We start from the raw sequence: 18,686 nt of genomic DNA, 5'->3' as shown, positions 1-18,686 counted from the left end.
AAATCCATTCAAATCCGTGAGCCATCTACACTGCCCACACATAGACACACAAGACAACACGTGCACGCATATTGTATTTGAGGCATTTGGTAAACAGGTCTGGTTGACCTCGAGATAAGAAGTTGTTCAGTGATGCTAAATACTGAAACTTCGTTGACTAGTAGCCTAAAACTGACATGGTGCGGTGAGAGATCAGCCTTTTAGAATGATGCGGAGGCTGTTTTGGTTGGGCAGAATCAAACATGATATCTGTTGGTCCAGTTCATTTGCTTTCTTCCATGGCGGTTGTACGCCGTGTTCGCGTTTTTATTTGGCAACCAGGGGTGTCGAAATGGTACTGAAAAAATGGGGGCGGAATCACTCAAGCCAAAACACAAACAGACGTTCTGCTCTGGAAGAGAACATTTAAAATATAAATATACTGGCTGTAGCATTGTTATCGGAGAATCCAGTATTTCACTTTCTCTAAGCAAAATATTATGTAAGGTATTTAAAATCAATACAATATAGTGATTATGTATATTATACATTATGTATATTATATAGCCTAGTATGTATATTATACAACATATCGTAATGCTTTTTGTCATGCTCAACTTAAACTTGAACACCACACTAGACTATACCAGGCTATCCCACAGCTTACGGTATAGTTAACGCCATGCCATGCAACAAGTCACAGTCACCCCTTTTTAAAAGCATACAAACAGAGCTATCTGCTACCTATAAACAAATCCCATCCAAAAAGAGGCGACTGTCTCCCTTGCATAAAGATAAGGAGGTCTACATGTGTCACACTGATTTGAATCTTTCAAGAGGAGTTCAGTTGATTCCTCTTGCCTGGAGGAACAACATTTTAACATAGGCTACGTATCTTAATCTTAACATTATTTCGGTTATAAACATGTTCTCAAAAGGAACTGGATTGCTACAACAGTATCTAATTTAAAGTTACATTTGAAACAATATTTGAAACAATATAGACATAGGCCTATACTATACTGTCATTGTTTTGTATTTGCTCACAGCAGCCAAGTGTCGTGTCTGATCGACCTCTGCGCATACATTTATGAATGGACGTGTTACACGTGCCATAGACCTATTTCTTTCTCATGGGGGGTTATCATGGCGAAAATGCCCTTGTATTTGAAACAACCACATCCCCTGAGGCTTCTTCTTGTGGTAAATAAATAAATCTAAATTTTCTATTAAATATCTATTTTTTGAGGAATCATTTACGCGTTGCTTTGAATGTTGCGCGGCTCCCATTTGCTCAAATGGTACAACCTCAGTTCATTCATAAAATTCTGACAGACTATAAATAGGAGGAGCTAGCACAGTGGTCTATCACAGTTACCAGGTATACGAACCTGGGAGAGAAAACACACATCTGTAGAGGAAAAGATATAACTGCGAAGTATTGTTTCCGTCTGTTACTGCCCAATTAAAGAAGGAAAATGTTTTCGAGCAACGCGAATACCGACCCTGATTCCTTGTCACGCTGCAGCTCAGCATCTCCAGCTGGGGAAACCCTCGCCTACTATCCACAGTCGCAAGCGGACGCTTTATTGTCTACCTCATCTGCCTCTCCGACAGAGAACACCCAGGTAGAGCGCAGCAGGCATCAGAGGAGAATGGAAAATGCTAGCTAAATCGCATGGTACAATTTTATTCTACCTTAATGTAGGAACTTGGGTGCGAAGAAAACAATATTGATTTAAGGCTTATGCTATGCCTGACACATGATGAAGGATAACGTTTACTTGTTTAGAGACGCGAGATATTGCAAAATGATGACAGCTGTTGATCATGCAGACAATATGGCCCGAAACGAATTGTCCATGATTAATAACACAATAATGATTAAATAGTATCTTGTTGGCCTATTCTGTAGCCCTCTTCGTGATGGATCTGAACAGGGGTGAATTAACTAGCAAATATAACTATGCTTTATTTCCATAATAGGAATGCTTGGTGAATCTATCAAATGGCCATCATGCATGCTAATCTAACATTGGGAGTGCCTATACAGTGGTTCATTGAGAAAAATCAAACCATTGAGGAGACTCCACAGCAGCCTTGCGTCAATGTTGACGTCAGCAACAATGAAAAGTCAAATATTGATCTGGAGGAGTCTATTTTTGGATGTCTAAATATATCTTAACCAGTAATTGTATGGATTATATAATATAATATATCATGTTAAGTTATTGATAATCATTGGAAGTAGGAATATCTGTCTGTCTTTTAAGTTAGGCTAATCGCGACGTAGAGTGAATGGATTTTTCAGATTTCAGGGTATAGGCTAACACATTTTTAAGTAATACACACAAACAAGAATTGTGCAAAAATATTTGTTAGTCTTTTAAGACCTTCATTTTTATTGCTTGGTAGATGGACGTGTCTGAGGTTCCGTTTGCTCCCACGGTAACTGCGATCTCAACTACCCCAGATTTGCAGTGGATGGTCCAGCCGACCATCATCACGTCTGTCTCACCATCTCTGGGCAGAGATCAGACCAATGAAGCAGATAACTCCATCCCAGCGACCCCCAAAGCAGGCGGTAGCAAGGGCAAAAATTCCATCAGGAGGGGGAAAAAAGAACTGGTATGTTGATACGCTTTCTCTGCGCTGCCGTGCGAGCAACCTATACTTTGCAGCGAATCCAGATAGATCGCGCTGTTTTGCAGTGCAGCATAGGTAGCCGTCAGTAAACTACCATAGTCATACATTGTCTGTGTGCCAGGCCGAAGCTTCCACTTTAAATTAAAGTCACAACAAACGAGGGAAGCAGAGACAAAATACCCCTTTTCCATAGGTGGAACGGGAGGCCATGCATGTAGAGACTGTACAGTGACAATCTTGTATTCCCTGGATATTACTTTTTGCAGCTCTCTCCGGAGGAAGAGGAGAAGATGAGGATAAGGAGAGAGAGAAATAAGATGGCAGCAGCAAAATGTCGCAACAGAAGAAGGGAGCTTACTGATACCTTGCAGTCTGTAAGTAAACCTGATAGCTAATGTTTACGTGATATCATGTGGTGCTAAGTATCAGAACCCAATAAAATAAAATAAATCACGGTTCCTCCAAAAGGCTCATAGTCATGATTTTGATTTCCTTCAAAGGAGACAGACCAACTTGAGGAGGACAAAGCCACTTTGCAAGCAGAGATCAGTAGTCTGCTGAAGGAGAAGAAGAGGCTGGAATATATACTGGCAACACACAGACCCACCTGCCAGATGCTTACAGACTTGGAAAGTATGCTCCAGGAATCTACCACCTCCCACCAGCCTCCCTCTAGCCCTGACACCCTGAGCAAGCTCCTCTCTGAGGAATGTCCCCAGGAAGCACCCGCACTGCAGGAGCTGGAGGACCCTACGGTGCCCTATTCTGCTATCTCAGGGAACTCCAACATCTTGCTTTGTGCTACTGCAGAGGTCAGTGACCTCTGTGATCTTGAGCCTAGCTTGGATGTCAGGGAGGAGCTGCTGGACGATCTGCTGGCCAGTCCTGAGGAACGTATGTATGTTGAGACGGCTCGTTCGGTCCCTGACATAGATCTGAGTGGTCCGCTGGGCCTGGCGGACTGGGAGACACTCTACAAGTCAGTAGCCAGTGATCTGGAGCCTCTGAGCACTCCGGTGGTGAGCATTTCGACGCCCACCTGCAGCAGCTATCGGTCCGTCTTCACATTTTCCTGCCCTGAACAGGACTCGGTCCCTGATGGGTCTGAGTTTTACAAAGGAGGGCTTGGCAAAAGTGATTCCAGAGTGGATATCCTCAACTCTCCAACCCTTTTGGCTTTATGAGTGCTATGAGTGACAGAGGACAGGGACACTAATTGGATGAGTGATTGGAGTTTACTAGACTATATGTCATGTTGTGTTGTCAAGATTTTTGGATTGATGTGCTATTGGTGTAAAGCCACTGGTTGAATGGCTACATCAAAGAAAATGTTAATGGTGAAAGAACTTGTATTAACCATCTTCCAGGTAGCTGATGTAGCTAAAAGCATGGCTATTCATTTTATGGACAGGAATGGACCATGTTCTGGTTTGAAAAGCATGCAGATATGCTATATATTATATCAGAGTTCCATCTATGTTTATTATTGTTCTAGGTTTACTGTGTTGTGGAATGCACAGAGTGGACTTGTGTTTTTGATGGCAATTGTATATTAATAGCTCTGAATGTTGTGCTTATGTACATATCCGTCATGGGTCTTGCATACCTCACTGTCATCATTCAGACTGTGTTTTGATTCATTTGTTAAAAATGTTTAGAGTTTTCCATGAAAACATCCAGTGCTATATCTATTGAGATGTACTCTACTATAATTTATTTTTCTACCATTTGAATTTTGACTTGTTCGTCAAAAAAGTGAAATGAGCATTGATTGCTTATGAATAAATATTGACATCAAATTCTGGTCCTATTTGATTTGTGTTCTTGGTGTCTATAGTTCATAGTAAAAAGGAAGGCAACAAAGAAGACTATGCTGATTATGATTCATGATCACGATTTAAAAGTATTAATAAGTGACTTATGACCTTTTCATAATTCAACCATATAGTATAACTACATAAAAGAGAGAAGGCCCCATGTGAAAATAATGTATAAATTCTCCACCTAATCTGATGTCCAGGAGGGGTCACTTCAGCATATGCATTTTTTGATGACTCATAAGGGTCTACAATGTTTGAACAGTAAAATTCCACATCCACGTTTATGTTAAAATCCCCGCCAAAGCGAAGGGCGTCGTAGGCCTATATGTAAGGTTACGTTTCTGTCCAATGGTCTTTTCAGCAGAAAAGCATCAATGATATGTTTGTTTTCTGGTTTCCAAGGGGAGGAGCGTGCGATTCTTCCTTCACTTCACTGGCCCTTTGGTTTTGTCATGTTGCGTCTGTCCATCCCTGCGTTCGTCTGGCAGGCACAGCAACCGACTTCCGCATTCCCAAATCCTCAAAATAGGGATCGGTAAAGAAACGGGCTGATGCAACGATATCCACTTTTTAAAATCTACTCGAGACCCTCTGCTGATCCGAAAAAAGGATATCTGCTGAACACGGAAACCACTCCAGGTAATAAAAAAAGTTTTATTAACTTTCGGTGTGGAGGATCGCTCTAAGCGCCATGCTCACGTTGCAGTTAAACTTGTAACGTAGCCTACTATTTCCTGAAATTTCCAACATAGGTAGGAGAATTGCCAAGTTTTACTTCATTAGTATTGATTATATTCACAACCGTTTATGTTAAAGCAACTTGCAACGAATCGATTAACGGTAAATTGACGATTTTACGAGAAGAGACCATTGAGAGTCTAGTCACCTTGCTTCTGGTGGTGATGTTATGTAAGGGTAGACTAACGTTACATGCCTTTCTGACGATTAACTTCCGCTTCAAGTCATGACACTGGAGTGTCTACCCACATATGGAGAAAGTGTAGGCTTTATCAGAAAAGTAGCCTACTTTATCTACCGGTCGCTGCCCGTCATTAATCTTAACTGTATAGGACATCAAACTACTTTAGGCCTACTGTTATAGCAACGAGTTTTTATATTATAGCTACCCAGCATCACTGGCTAAACAACTGTTCCTGAAATGAAGTGTCCTCATGGTGTGCTGCTGGATAATAGTTATGGGTGTAGCATTTTTGACATCATTGTTAACACTGTCAGGGGTGGTGATGCAAGAAAACTCAAGGGAAAGTGTTTAGTGATTCATAAAATTAGGATGGATAGAGTCCACAGGATAACTCAATCTGAATTGTGTCCATTACACATTCTCTATGCATTGCATTAGAACTGCTCCATTGGGATCACATCGGCTGTGGCTAATGGCAGTTGATGCAACTTAAATTAATTGGGTTCATTCATTAATTACCAGAGATGAGGTTTAACACTTTCACCTCAACAAAGTCCTTTGCAAATTCCTGTTCAGTTTTCCTCAATGTCCCATACGGTACCTTATATAATGGAGATGTAACGGCTAGAATGCAGCATCCTTTATAAATGAAAGGTAACTCATTTGTCAGCAACTAAACCAATCCCCCTGATTGTTGATTGGCACTGCAAAAATGGACCAACAGGCATATTAAATAAGAAATCGCATAATATTGTTAATAATAATAATTTATGACTGATTATGCAAAAGATTGTCCTACAGCGTATTTTGATTATCTTGCTCTTTCTTGCATTACGTTTAGGATCCTACAGTAGGCCGACCTTACTTTTTTATGGAAGTGGAAGCTTCAGATTGTGATCCTAGCAGAAGAGTTGAGCTGGGGGTGCATAGTTAGGACTTAGCCAAGCTGTAGAAGATTTGTTGTCCTCATTTTTAATTGCTTTTATTGTGTCATATTTGTGCAAGTTACTTAATCGTATAGTTGACCGTAATAATTTATACATGTACATTCGTTAAAATTAACTCTTTCATAGGAAGTGGTATGATGGTGCTGGTTTTGATTTGACCTGGTTACCAAAGCCTCCACCTAAATAATGTGTATAGTAACATGTATAGTCAGCACTAAACATCATGCACACACCAGAAGGAAAGAATAGAGGAAAGAAGAGTGAAGAAGGGAAATAAGAAAAGAAAGAAGTGTCTTGCTAAAGGACGCTTCAACAGGGAATTGAACTAACAACCCTCTGATTACTAGACAACTTCTCTACCCCTGTACCACTGACACCCAGTTTGATATATCAAAGATTTGCTTAGATATCACTTCACTTTCTGTTTAGCTGCTTTTCTGCTGAATTTGAGTGGCTGTACCGGACAAACGGTTGTGAGGATCAAAATTTGTTTGTTGAATAAGTTTTGTGAGGCTTGGTCTGAAGATCCTCTCTAGTGATTTTGAAGAAGATTTGACAAACATTGTAGGAGGAGTAGGCTTTCAAAGGTTTTTGATAAAACCGGAAATAAAGGAAAATCTATATAACCGAAAATTGGCGCCATTAAACGTTGAATTCGTCTTGATCCAAGGAATCCAATGGTACCTCATTTTTGAAAATCGGTTTAAACGGTTTGAAAGTTACAGTGTTAACAAAAGTCCAACTTTGACCCGTTGGTGGCGCTAATGTGGTCTAGTGGGAGACATGAAACTTGGTGTGAGTAAAGAAGGGACTGTCCTTAATGAGTGTGCCAAATTTCAGAAAAAGTTACCATACGGTTCTAGGGGCTGCCATTGACTCCCATGGTACAAACATAATAATAAGAAAGCCTACAATAACAATAGGTTTCCTCCTGGGGTACGTTCGTCGTAGGATTGAAGCTAAGTTAATCAATTGGCCTTTTAGCCCGTTAAGATTAGCGAGCTGATTGAGAACAGCAAATATCGGTTTGTTAACGGCTGATCCGCATCCTAATCATGTGGTTAATTTCAACCAGGCTAAAGTTATCATGGCATTTGCGCGTGCACGTCCTACTTCAAAAGGCAGGAAAGGTCGATCACCAAAACCATGATTTTCTAACGGTATAATGGTTCTAAACTCAAAGAAAAGGGCTCTTTTTTTCTCCGCTGGCGAGTAGGAGATGAACATGAACGCTTATGAAGAATACAAGACCATAATCATGGCAAAATTCAACACCACCACCGCTGTGAGAGCAAGGTGTGTTGGGATGTTTATAGGGTGATATCTATGTATGAATACCTGACGGCAAGTGTCCACTGGTGCAGAGGTTTCCTCTACCGGTTTGAATCTGCATGGTTGCTAGTTAAAATCCCCTCATCTCCTTCCTCGATGTAGTTTTACATTTCCTTGGAAGTCGCTTTGAATAAAAGCGTCTGTTAAATGACTAAATGTATTAATAACAAATGCAATAAATTGAAGCAGTGAAAATAAATTGTCTGTATTTCTCTCTATTCTTATCATGAGTCCACCTTAATCATTTTCTACAATAATGATATGCTATGGTGTACTAATAACACTCATATAATTATGAGTGCTTTGTTCTCCGCATCACCGACACTACAAAAATGTACCACTCGCAAAAAAGCGCAAGACCGTCAATGTTCGACTGTGGTGTTTGCAATAAATGACTCGAGAAGGTTTTGTAAATTAATGATTCCTTGTCGGCTGAATCGGTAGCGCTCATACAAGAATAATGGATCTTGGCGATCGCAAAGAACTCTCTCCCTCCGCTAATCTAACTCTAATATCAGTCCTTGGTCAATGGGATCCCTCCTTTTTCCGGGGGTGTGGCAAGCTTATCCAGCTACACTTAAGTTAGCCTGCCCTGGAGTAGGTTAGTGCTAATCGATATGTAACTATGGTGATTTATCAAAAGTTGCTTCCACGAACCAAAAAGAGGGGCGTTTTTTATCTTAGCCTGAAAATTAGCTCGCTAAACCGCTTAGCGAGCTACGACGAATACCCCCCTGGCGGAGGAATCCTAATAATACTGATAATAATAATAACGTGTTGCTTCACTCAAAGACATGTGTTTTGGTGTTATTTGCTACCAGATAATCACGGGGGGAAAAAAGCATATTGTTATATATGATCCATTTCTGACAGATTTTCAGACAATATTCACAGCTAATGCACAATTGTACCTGTACCAGAGCATTCTTATAGAAAAATGTGTGCTTTCTGGATATAATATTTCTCCACTCCACTCCACGCCAACAAACCAGTTTTCCCAGATATAAATATTGTGCTGTGGTGTGTTTGTTTGTATCTGAACCAACTGCAACATTTGACATTATTAGAAGGGTTATTCACTATTGACAATGTAGACTATCTTATTGAAATTAAATCTTGTAAATAAGCTAAGACATAAAGTTAAGATTGCTTGAATGTTTGTATTTGATCTCTTCATGCATGCGATAACACATGATCAAAGTTGCCAGGTCCATACAAATGCACAGATAAGAACTTTGCTGTTAAAAAATTCAACAGCCCTATTTTCCTGTGAAAAGTAGACAGCACAGTCCCACACAGGACTCAAACACACAACCTCAGACATGGGAAGTGTAAGTTCCAGCAAGGAAGGCTAAAACCCATGGGTGCTAGTGTCTGTTGCTAGCACGTCTCTTAAGGTGTCAGGGAGTGAGGTTTACTCACTGCACAGCTCTCTACCTGCTGGCTACCATTGCACTTACCTCCCCAAACCTCACTCCCATCCTTGTCACAGTACCAATGTTCCCTACATTGTGTAGACAACACACCAGACTTGTTCTCTCAAACTTGGACATGGGAGGTGGGCGTGCCAGCAAAGAGGCTAAAACTCATGGGTGAGATGTTGCTAGCATGTGTCTTACGGTGTGATGTTTACTAACTGCAAAGCACAGTGACTGCATCCTACAGCTACACACACACACACACACCGATATTACAGCCAAAATATCGTATAATCTTTTTCCGGTTTGTCCCCATGCATTCTGATAGGCATATTCTATTAGATTAAATGACATTTCTTTCACTTCACTGCACCAAATTGATGGGCAGGCATTCACATTCACATTTGATTTAGTTGTAGATAACAGTACTGTTGTGGGAACATTTTGGTTTTAAGATAAATGCAGAAAAAAAAACCTTAATAACTTAAACAAGATGATTTGTTGGTTGTCTAACAAAAAGGTCAATGTCGAAGGTGATGACCACAAACCTGGAAAATCATAAACAGAATGGGCCCACCACCATTTGTCACTTGTGAATTGGTAAGGGTGGTTAGTCTGTAAAAAAAATTCACGTAAATGGAACTGGTACTTTTGACTGCTACCTTTTTGTAAATGAGCTCCTCGCTTACTAGGCAATAGATCCCTCGGCCCTTTTTTGTAGTGGCATGACAACTTTGGTAAGAACCAGTTGTGCAGTTGTGCAAGTACTGTTTGTAAGAGGATGTTAAGCACAGATAGAAACATTATCACCTCTAACGTTGCTTAAAATCAAAGAAGGTCAGTATGTTAGTATTTTTTGACTGAAACTTGTGTAGCCCGGGAGGAGCACCACTTGTTGATTTTGAAACATGGAACTAGTCTCTTTGTTAATTGTTGTTCTGTAATATTTTGTCATGTCTGCCCTGCAAAAACCTAGAGTGAAATAAAATACAAATTTAATTTGTCATACTTTTATACAGTGGGGCGACAGTGGGACAGGAGGTAGATAAGTCGTTTAGTAATCAGAAGGTTGCTAGTTTGATTCCCTGTCGAAGCGTCCTTGAGCAAGACACTGAAACTCATTTGTTCATTTATGTATATGAAAGGATATAACAACTTTGAAAATAATGAAGCACATCTAGTTGGTTTGATATTGTGCACAGTAGGTTTGAGAGAGAGAGAGAGAGAGGAAAGAAAGAATATAATGGTGCTGAGTACTGGACTGCAACTTACACCATACATGTGCATGCAATGAATGTACCTAAAACCACAAGTATGCCTCTTGTGGGCCCCTGCTCAGATGCCCAGTGCACAAGTCTTATTTCTATGATTAAGACAGAATGAATCGCCTCTTTTCTCCAACCCATTTCTCCGGTTGCCCAGGACATTTTCTGTTTCATTTTAGATGTCTGCACAAACCCCTACAAACTACAACAAATTGCAAATTTGTTGCAAATAAAATGTAAATGTTTTACCAGATTTCTGCCAGATGGATTCTTAATAGTATTATTATATTTAAAGCAAAGCTAGGTTGTGGTATATGCGTCTATTACAGTGTCAGCAATAGGCAGAGAGTAAGATGTTTTTTTCTGAGTTAATAAAAGTAATTTACATATGGTGGCAAGAGCTTTTCAGAAAACTGAGTTGTCTCTGCAGCTCTGTACATCATAATGCCAGCCTAAAAAGAGAACAGAGATAGATATTTCACAATGTCATTATTTTTATGTTTGATTGTCCTTTCTGGCCCCCTTTGTAGTTTGGATTCACACAGATTGTTATTGAAAGATGAGGATTAAGCAGCACTGGACCTGCTTGGGAGGTCTTGGTGCTAATGCTAGGGAAAACCTACAGTGGGATCAGAGGCACTATGTGCATGTATAAGCAAGCTGGTAAGGCTGTCATTTATTAAAACAGATTGTCTGGACATTTGAGTGGGTATCATACCAACTATTGTTTTTGGTCTGCATGATATACTATTAGCATTGTGCAGCTTGTTCTGTGGTTCTGATCACCTATTTTGATAGTTCTAGGAGTGCTCCCTTTGTCTGATCGCCATGGGTACTACTTCTGCACTGCACACACCGCAGACACCATTTGTGAGAGACAGCTGGTGAAAGGGGAATTTGATGACTTGGGGTTTCCCTGATCATTTCTGTTATTTTGACATTATTATGATCTTTAGTACCAGGTTCAGCTGCTGTTTGATTACATGGCCAGCTTTCATTATATGTTCAGACTAATTCAAATATTCCAGACAAGCACATGGGACATATTAAGAGTAAGCTGAGGATGTAACTGAGCAATTGAGCAACAAGCAACTGACATAAAAAAGTGGATGTTGGGAGCTGGCCTCAAAAGTTAAGCCACCTTGTTTTTATCGCCCTCTGGTGACTACCTACAATACAAATACAGGACAGCCCATTGTTATATAGTGAAATATAATTGGGGACCATCCATCTCAAACTGTAAAATAATGGGATAATGGTTTCCTTCAAGTGCATAGTTTTATGAAAAATGTCCATTATCAGCAATGTTATTTTTTTTGCTATTCAGACAATACTTTTTGATACCTACTATGACTACAGACTATGCATTAGTTACGGATTGGCTAGACAAGACATCTATGAAGAGCTAGTAAAAGACCATTTAAAAGGTCATTCCAGCATATCTGTTTTCTGTGAATCATATGATGGAATCTGAGGCCTTATGAAAACATCAGATTATGAAGAGCATTTGAAATGCCCTTTCTTGGGTCTTGGCAGGCTTGATAGTCATGCTATTAAAATGCCCAACTTTGTACATATTCATTATGTGAGAAACTACTTTTTGAACCCCTTCCAATGTTACAAAGTTACCTAACTGCATTATTAGCATCCATTAACCCCAACTAAAACAGCAGGAAACTTGGGTCTTATGATTGATGACCACCTTAATTTCTCTGGGCATGTAGCTGCTGTCTCAAGGTCTTGTCGGTGCATACTGAATACTATTCTAAAGATCACACAATATGCTACAAACCTTGTGCAGGCCCTGCTTATTTCAAGACTAGTTTTAGTGGGCCTGCCTGTATGTGTGGTGAGACAATGCAGATGATGCAGCAGGGCGTTTGGTCTTTGAGCCAAACAGGGACACATTCTTTAACCCTTTACTAGCCCTCTGTTGCTGCCATAATTTAATTTAAATCTCTCACTCTTGCCTATAGAGTCGGCACCAGCCTATTTAAATGCTGTGAGTCTGCTTTATTCTCTCTCACTCTTGCCTATAGCGTCGGCCCCAGCCTATTTAAATGCTGTGATTCTGCTTTAATCTCTCTCTCGACCACTTCGCTCTGTTCTCTGCACTCCACTGATGTGTTTGCCTTCTCTCCCTAGCAAGAGATTGCTTTCAAGACTATTTTTTGTTCGTGGCACCTCAGTGGTGGGATTACAGTGCTGTCTATTTCAGCGACACCTTTGGTACATTCAAGAAGCGTTAAAAAAAAAACTCACCTTTTTAAACAGAATTTGTCTAAATAGTTCATATGTTTGACTCAAACTTTGTAAATATAATCAAAGTTCTGGTAATTGTATTTGTCAAAGTGTTTTTTGTTTGTTTGTTTTTTGGTCAATGATATAATTTACTTCAATTTCATCAATCCACATTGAACTTGGCGTGATTGTAGCCCCAAAAGGCTGATACAGAATATAAGGTTTGTGTCCCTACTAGATGGATGTGCCCCTTTGTTCTAACACCCCCTGAAGTGGGATAGGCTCAAAGCACTTTTGGGGCAATAGTTTGACAACCATTTTGTCAAAAAATACGTAATTGTTATGATTAGTTCTCTTCTAGGAAACACCGAATGAAGTTCAATGCAAAAATCTCCCGCTTCACTCGCCAATATCTTGTGATGTAAAGATACCAAGTTCACGCTGCATTACTATATAACTTTTTGGATGAACACCAAATTTTGTGAATTTTTTTCATGGGGGGAACTGACACATTTCAATATCTCAGGAACCACTTTAGCTAAAATTCAGAAATTTGTATGCTTATACTTGGCTACATTTGATCACATCTCCTCATAAGTTCCATTTGGCTTGCTCAACAAAATGGTTACCTATGGCCAATCAAAATTCAGCAGCTAATACATGCTTGTGTGATTGGCCAATCTTAATGGAATTTTGTTGTCTCATTAATAATGGCCTATAGAAGCTATTTACCCAACTTCAAACAAATCATCCATAAGATGTCGCGTATTACAAATTACACCATGTTTTCCTGGTTCATCTGACATGGTTCGGATTCCTTACAGAACATTTACAAAATCATTCAGTCTTTTGCTATTTGGGTAGCACCACATTGTGCTTAAAAGCCTGATGATCGCTGCCTATTTTGTTATTTATATAACAAGTACATAACCTTGGTTTATTGATTCAAAAGATTGGTAGGGTCTGAAATATATTAAATGTGACTAATATCAAAATGTGGGAAAGGTAAGTAACTGCACATTACTTTGAAACTACTGTTCATGGTGTCTTCACAGAACAATGAAGTATGGCTTAACCATTACATCTTAAGGTCGGAGCATTTTTTAATTCTTGGAACTAGAGGCCATATATTATATTGGTTTTGCCAATACAGCAGCCACATTTGGCCTCTCTTGTCACTTAGCAGTCCATATTGGTTTATCAGCCTGCTCATATCGGTTTACCAATATTAGTGTAAATGCACCCTCTTCTGTTTATCCAACGTATGGCATGTTTGTTTTACTTAACCCTATAATGACTGTTGAATCATACTTGCTTCACGACTTACATTGTCATAATCAATACTGTACTTAAAAACCTGTTGTATGCAATCTGACACGTCTTCTGCCCTCTGGTGGATTATCTGTGCACTGTAGGTGCACTGTAGGTAGTAGTGGGCCTTTGAATGCTATATCCGATTTTAATATACTAAATTTAAACAGTTTTACATAAGAGCAAATACCCTAATGTTCAAGTAATGCACTTACTGTATGGTGATATAATTTTGGATCTTTCGACAATTATGTGAATACACTGGTGTATTTGCTCATGTTGTGTACTGTATAAGTGTCATGAATGTATTTCTCTCATACCTTTCCAATGTCCACTGGTGGGCTATTTCTTGCCAGGGAAAGAACTGCTTTGCCTGATCTTTGAAATCTGTGTGTTTAATCATATAAATGATATCTGCCCAAGTTTAGAGCTTTCCTTGAATGTGATGATTTCAATTGCTGCTACTTATCACACAGGGGTCCCATACTTTAAACACTGCACTGCTTTGGCCTAAATGTTAAGGAATTATTATGTTGTGAGGAATCAAAACTCTATGATGACTAGTTTTCTGTGTGATACCTTTACATCATTTTGCATGACTTTTGGCTGGCCCCCTTGTTGATTGCAGTCTTCTGAATGCCACGCCATTCCACCATTTGTACTGATCCAGTGAGGAATCTACCGCTAAAATGAAATGAAATTAAAAAAAAATCCATGACTCTGTCTCTCAGCTGTGGTCGTGGGAGGGAGTAACATGATGCCCGGGCCGATCCCTGATCCCTCTGTGGCGGCCGGCTCCTTACCCAGCCTGGGTCTGCTGACGGGCATCTCTGCCACGACGCTGACTGATCAGCTGAAGTATGCTGACCTGTGCAGCCTGGGTGCCATGCTCTCCCCGCTGCACCTGCTGGGCAAGAGGGCCAAACGGGTAATGAAGGCTGAGGTAAGGACCACGAGGCAAATGACAGAACACCTCAGTATGTCGCCTCTGGTGAAGTAAGAAACTGCTGACTACCTTGAAGCAGAATATTCAACAGTTCAATTTAGCTGCTCTTTGATACTTTTGTGTTTTTTTTTTTTTTTTGTAAAGGTCTCTGAAAATGTTGATGTGTAAATACCTATATCAGATATCAGTCATGTGAGATTTAATGTCCATTGATGTCAACAGCCTTATTAATTGTTCATTATCTGACTCCTGCTTTTGCTCAGAGGGATGAGGAGGACGACAGGAGGAAAAGAAGGCGAGAGAAAAACAAAGTGGCTGCAGCGCGATGTCGAAACAAAAAGAAGGAAAGAACGGAATATCTGCAACAGGTCGGTTACTATCAAAAAACAGAAATGATTGTATGCTATCTTTGTGTCTGACAACATACTTTACTGCATTTTGTGGCAGAAAACTACTAAAGGACTGTATACATACAAAGGTATTTTCCATGGTTCAGTTGTTCACACTGTACAACTGCCCTTTCATTTACCTCCAGGATGTGCTATAAAATCACTAGTATGCCTTAGCAGTAGCAAACTATCAGCAGCTGTTCAAACCAAGGTATTATTGTGTTCTTTATATAGTCAAATGGCAGGGCTATTTCTTTGCCAATGATTCGTTAAACAGCAACACAGCTGTCGGAAATGGAATTACCAGAATGTAATATCTGTCACGACTTATTGGTTTTCGAGAATAATAGCCTCTTTTTCCCTGGCTTCCACAGGAATCGGAAAGGCTAGAGATGATGAATTCTGATCTCAAGGCCCAGATTGAAGAGCTGAAGCATGAACGTCAGCAGTTGATCCTTATGCTTAACAAACACCGACCCACTTGTATTGTGCGGAGGGACAGTGTCACAGTCATGACCCCTGACAGTGAGGCCAACCCCCTCTTGGAACAGCTGCAGGCAGACACCAAGTTATGAGCTTGGGTGGTGTCCTGAGCCATCACTGTGGTTAATGTTTACTGCAAAGCCTCAGAAGGCCTAGCTAGCCAGCCAGCCAGCCAGCTAGAAGCACTTAGCTCAAAACTCTGGAGCACTGCACCGAGGCACAGAGGAGCACTCCTGCCTGCAAGCCTGGAGGTTGAACCCTTGATGAGAAAAATGAAAAACAGAAAGAATTGGCCCAATGCAATTGGGCTTTCTCACAGATGCCAAGACGTTTTCATTACTTTGTTGTCATTTACTGACATCGAAGCCTTTTGCATTTCTCACTACATCTAGTAGGTTAGAACAAACCTCTACATTACTCCAGATCCTGGGTTCTTTTGATGTGTTATTTTTGGATATGCTCATGTACAATGAGTCTAAATATGATTGTGGTATTGATTTAGATCTGTACTGGACCGTAGTTGCCGTTTATATATTTTCTTTTCTGACGCAGGCGTCATTTATGCATTTATGAAGTTTACATCTTTGTTACATACAATTATATACATCCTTTTTATACTACATGTACATTTATATAACATTTACCTTATGCTATCACTAGATGTGATACATTTTGTATTACTGTCTCAAATGGTTATACATTATTTTTCCATAGCTTTGGGTCAAGCTCAAGCATATGTATTGTACGCAATATTGACAACTCTTAAAGATATTTCTCAAGAATTGACTGCATGTTTGGATGACTCCTGCTAGACTTAACATACCTCTGCATTGCATCAGACTCATCTAATATTCCAGTCTTATTTAGTTGTTGTTTCATGGCTGTGAAAAAATGCAAATGACCATACCATTCATGACAAGTTTTCTATACAATAACTTTTCTATATCAAAAATGTATTTAGATAGCATTTATTTTGCAGACAATAAAACAATATTTTCCAGTAGCATTTCACATCTCATTTATATTATGACTTGGGTGTATTAGCAGGTCTAATGATCACTTAAATTGGGACTGAACATTACAGTTTAAAAATAACAAGTCGAATAACAAGTCATGACATCAAATCAGTTTCCTCCCATTATTACAGTTTCCTGTTATTCACTGAGAAGGATTTCAATTCTGAAGCAGATGTTGTCTATGTAGTCCACAGAACAGTGTATAATAGTGTATGTAGAATACCCTTAATGGTCCTGATGGGATTTAAAAAATGTAATTATATACTGTCAACCCATGCCCATCTAGTGGTTATATTCTTAATGCTCATTTGAAGTGGCATTTTTATCAACAGGTAAAAATGGACCTTATGTCCAGAAAGGGGATACACAGCTGATGGCTCACACCAGTCCAGTGGTAGGATGGTGGTACATTATTTAAATTACTTCAAAAGCAACTATTCAAAAGTTGTCCACCAAAGCTAATATTTTCATACCTCAAATACGTTGTGCCATGAATAGAAAGTATAGTCAAGACATTCATCTGGAAACATTTCATCCTATGCTACCTGAAGCACCTCATGACAAGGTCATTTGGCTTGATGGGCTCTTTTTTGTACAGTACAGTCAAGCTACCCCTACAACAGCCAGTATGGCTGAGGTCCTGAGGCTGTGCTGGCCACTTAATTCCATCCCATGTTTGTCTTCTTTTACCCAGAGCACATGGTTTCAGGCTGAATATTTTCTAGTGATGAATAAGTATAACATAATAATTTGGGATAAGCTAACATAATGTCCCATTGGAAGATAGTAGTCTCATGTTTTAAAAATTGCTCAATATAAATGCAACTGTCTGGTATCTGTTGTCTGGTATCTGTTGTGTGTAAGATGTGGAGCGGCTTGAAATAGGCAGCAATTAATGAAGCACAACTTAAATGTCTAAAGTGGTTACATGGCTCCCAGGAAAGACGGGCAGGGAAATCTTGAAACAAATGTGGTTCATGCCAGCTGGTGATGAAGGGGGACTTAAACACATACTATTGTAACTGGAGTGCCGACTAAAGGCAATATTATTACACTTAGATGGCATACTTAAAAATGTATGTACTACGTACTCTGTAGTGAAATTTGAAGTAGATTTAATAAGACTTAAGTGGGAGTCTAGAGGCCTTACTTAGAATACCCAGTTAGGCCCACTTCTCATCTTCAGCCCTCTTTTCATCAACAATAGAATTACGGCAGTAAGGCACTCAATGAACAATACAGGATGAACACAGGATTACAGTGTAAAGTACACTGTCCATTTGAAGATAATGATCAACAAAAAATAAATGCATTCCTAAACTAATATTGCTTCATTCATTTAGGCAATCTGTTTTTTTATTAAATGAGTGGGCGTTGTCCTTTATTACATTTTGATGGACCATTATACAGTGCATTCAGACAGCCCAGCCAGAACCCTCACTTGAACCCAATGGAATATCAGAGAGACCTGAAATTAGCCTCTAGCCTGACAGGACTTGAGAGGGTAGGCAGAGAAGAATGGTAGAAAATCCCCAAATCCAGCTGTGCATAGTTTGTGGCATCATACCCAAGAAGAATCTAACTGCTGTCAAAGGTGGTTCAACTAAGAACTGTGTAAAGGCCCTGAGTACTCATGTCAGTGTGATATTTCAGTTTTTTTCTCTTATCTAAAAATATATAAAATCCTGTTTTCATAGATTGATTTAAAGTTTAGAATTAATTTGAACTGTTTAATCATAAGACTGCAACATAACAAAATGTGAAAAGTTTTTTTCTGAATGTACAGTGTATTATTTATAAATATATATACTGTATACTGTGTATATACACACACACACACACACATATATATACAGTATATACAGTATATTTATAAATATATGTGAATGTAATAATATTTATAATAATATATATCATTTTGATGGATTGGCATTATTGGATGCTACAATATCATCTTAAGACAACAATAAC

The 18,686-nt window shown here is 39.4% G+C and overlaps 2 protein-coding genes across 4 annotated transcripts; both read left to right on the top strand.

Annotated features, from left to right (window-relative positions):
* Positions 1–31: 31 nt before the first annotated feature.
* On the top strand, positions 32–4,424 carry fosaa (v-fos FBJ murine osteosarcoma viral oncogene homolog Aa). 3 transcript variants are annotated; one of them, XM_031580123.2, is made up of 4 exons: positions 32–1,607; positions 2,395–2,607; positions 2,892–2,999; positions 3,126–4,424. In XM_031580123.2, exons 1-4 carry the CDS (start codon positions 1,458–1,460, stop codon positions 3,807–3,809), a joined length of 1,155 nt encoding a protein of 384 aa, XP_031435983.1. In that variant the 5' UTR covers positions 32–1,457; the 3' UTR covers positions 3,810–4,424. The 3 variants fall into 3 exon arrangements, with proteins under 3 accessions (XP_031435983.1, XP_031435984.1, XP_031435985.1); XM_031580124.1 differs by having other exon boundaries at positions 1,588–2,298; XM_031580125.1 differs by having other exon boundaries at positions 1,590–1,660.
* A 77-nt stretch (positions 4,425–4,501) lies between these two features.
* On the top strand, positions 4,502–16,702 carry jdp2a (Jun dimerization protein 2a). The gene is made up of 4 exons (XM_012819502.3): positions 4,502–5,084; positions 14,613–14,824; positions 15,091–15,195; positions 15,591–16,702. Exons 1-4 carry the CDS (start codon positions 4,997–4,999, stop codon positions 15,789–15,791), a joined length of 606 nt encoding a protein of 201 aa, XP_012674956.1. The 5' UTR covers positions 4,502–4,996; the 3' UTR covers positions 15,792–16,702.
* The last annotated feature ends 1,984 nt before the right edge of the window (positions 16,703–18,686 follow it).

Source organism: Clupea harengus, chromosome 14 (genome assembly GCF_900700415.2).
Source record: "Clupea harengus chromosome 14, Ch_v2.0.2, whole genome shotgun sequence".
Classification (NCBI taxonomy): Eukaryota; Metazoa; Chordata; class Actinopteri; order Clupeiformes; family Clupeidae; genus Clupea; species Clupea harengus.
The sequence above is the reverse complement of the archived record's forward strand: the minus strand, read 5'-3'. Positions and strand labels throughout refer to the sequence as shown.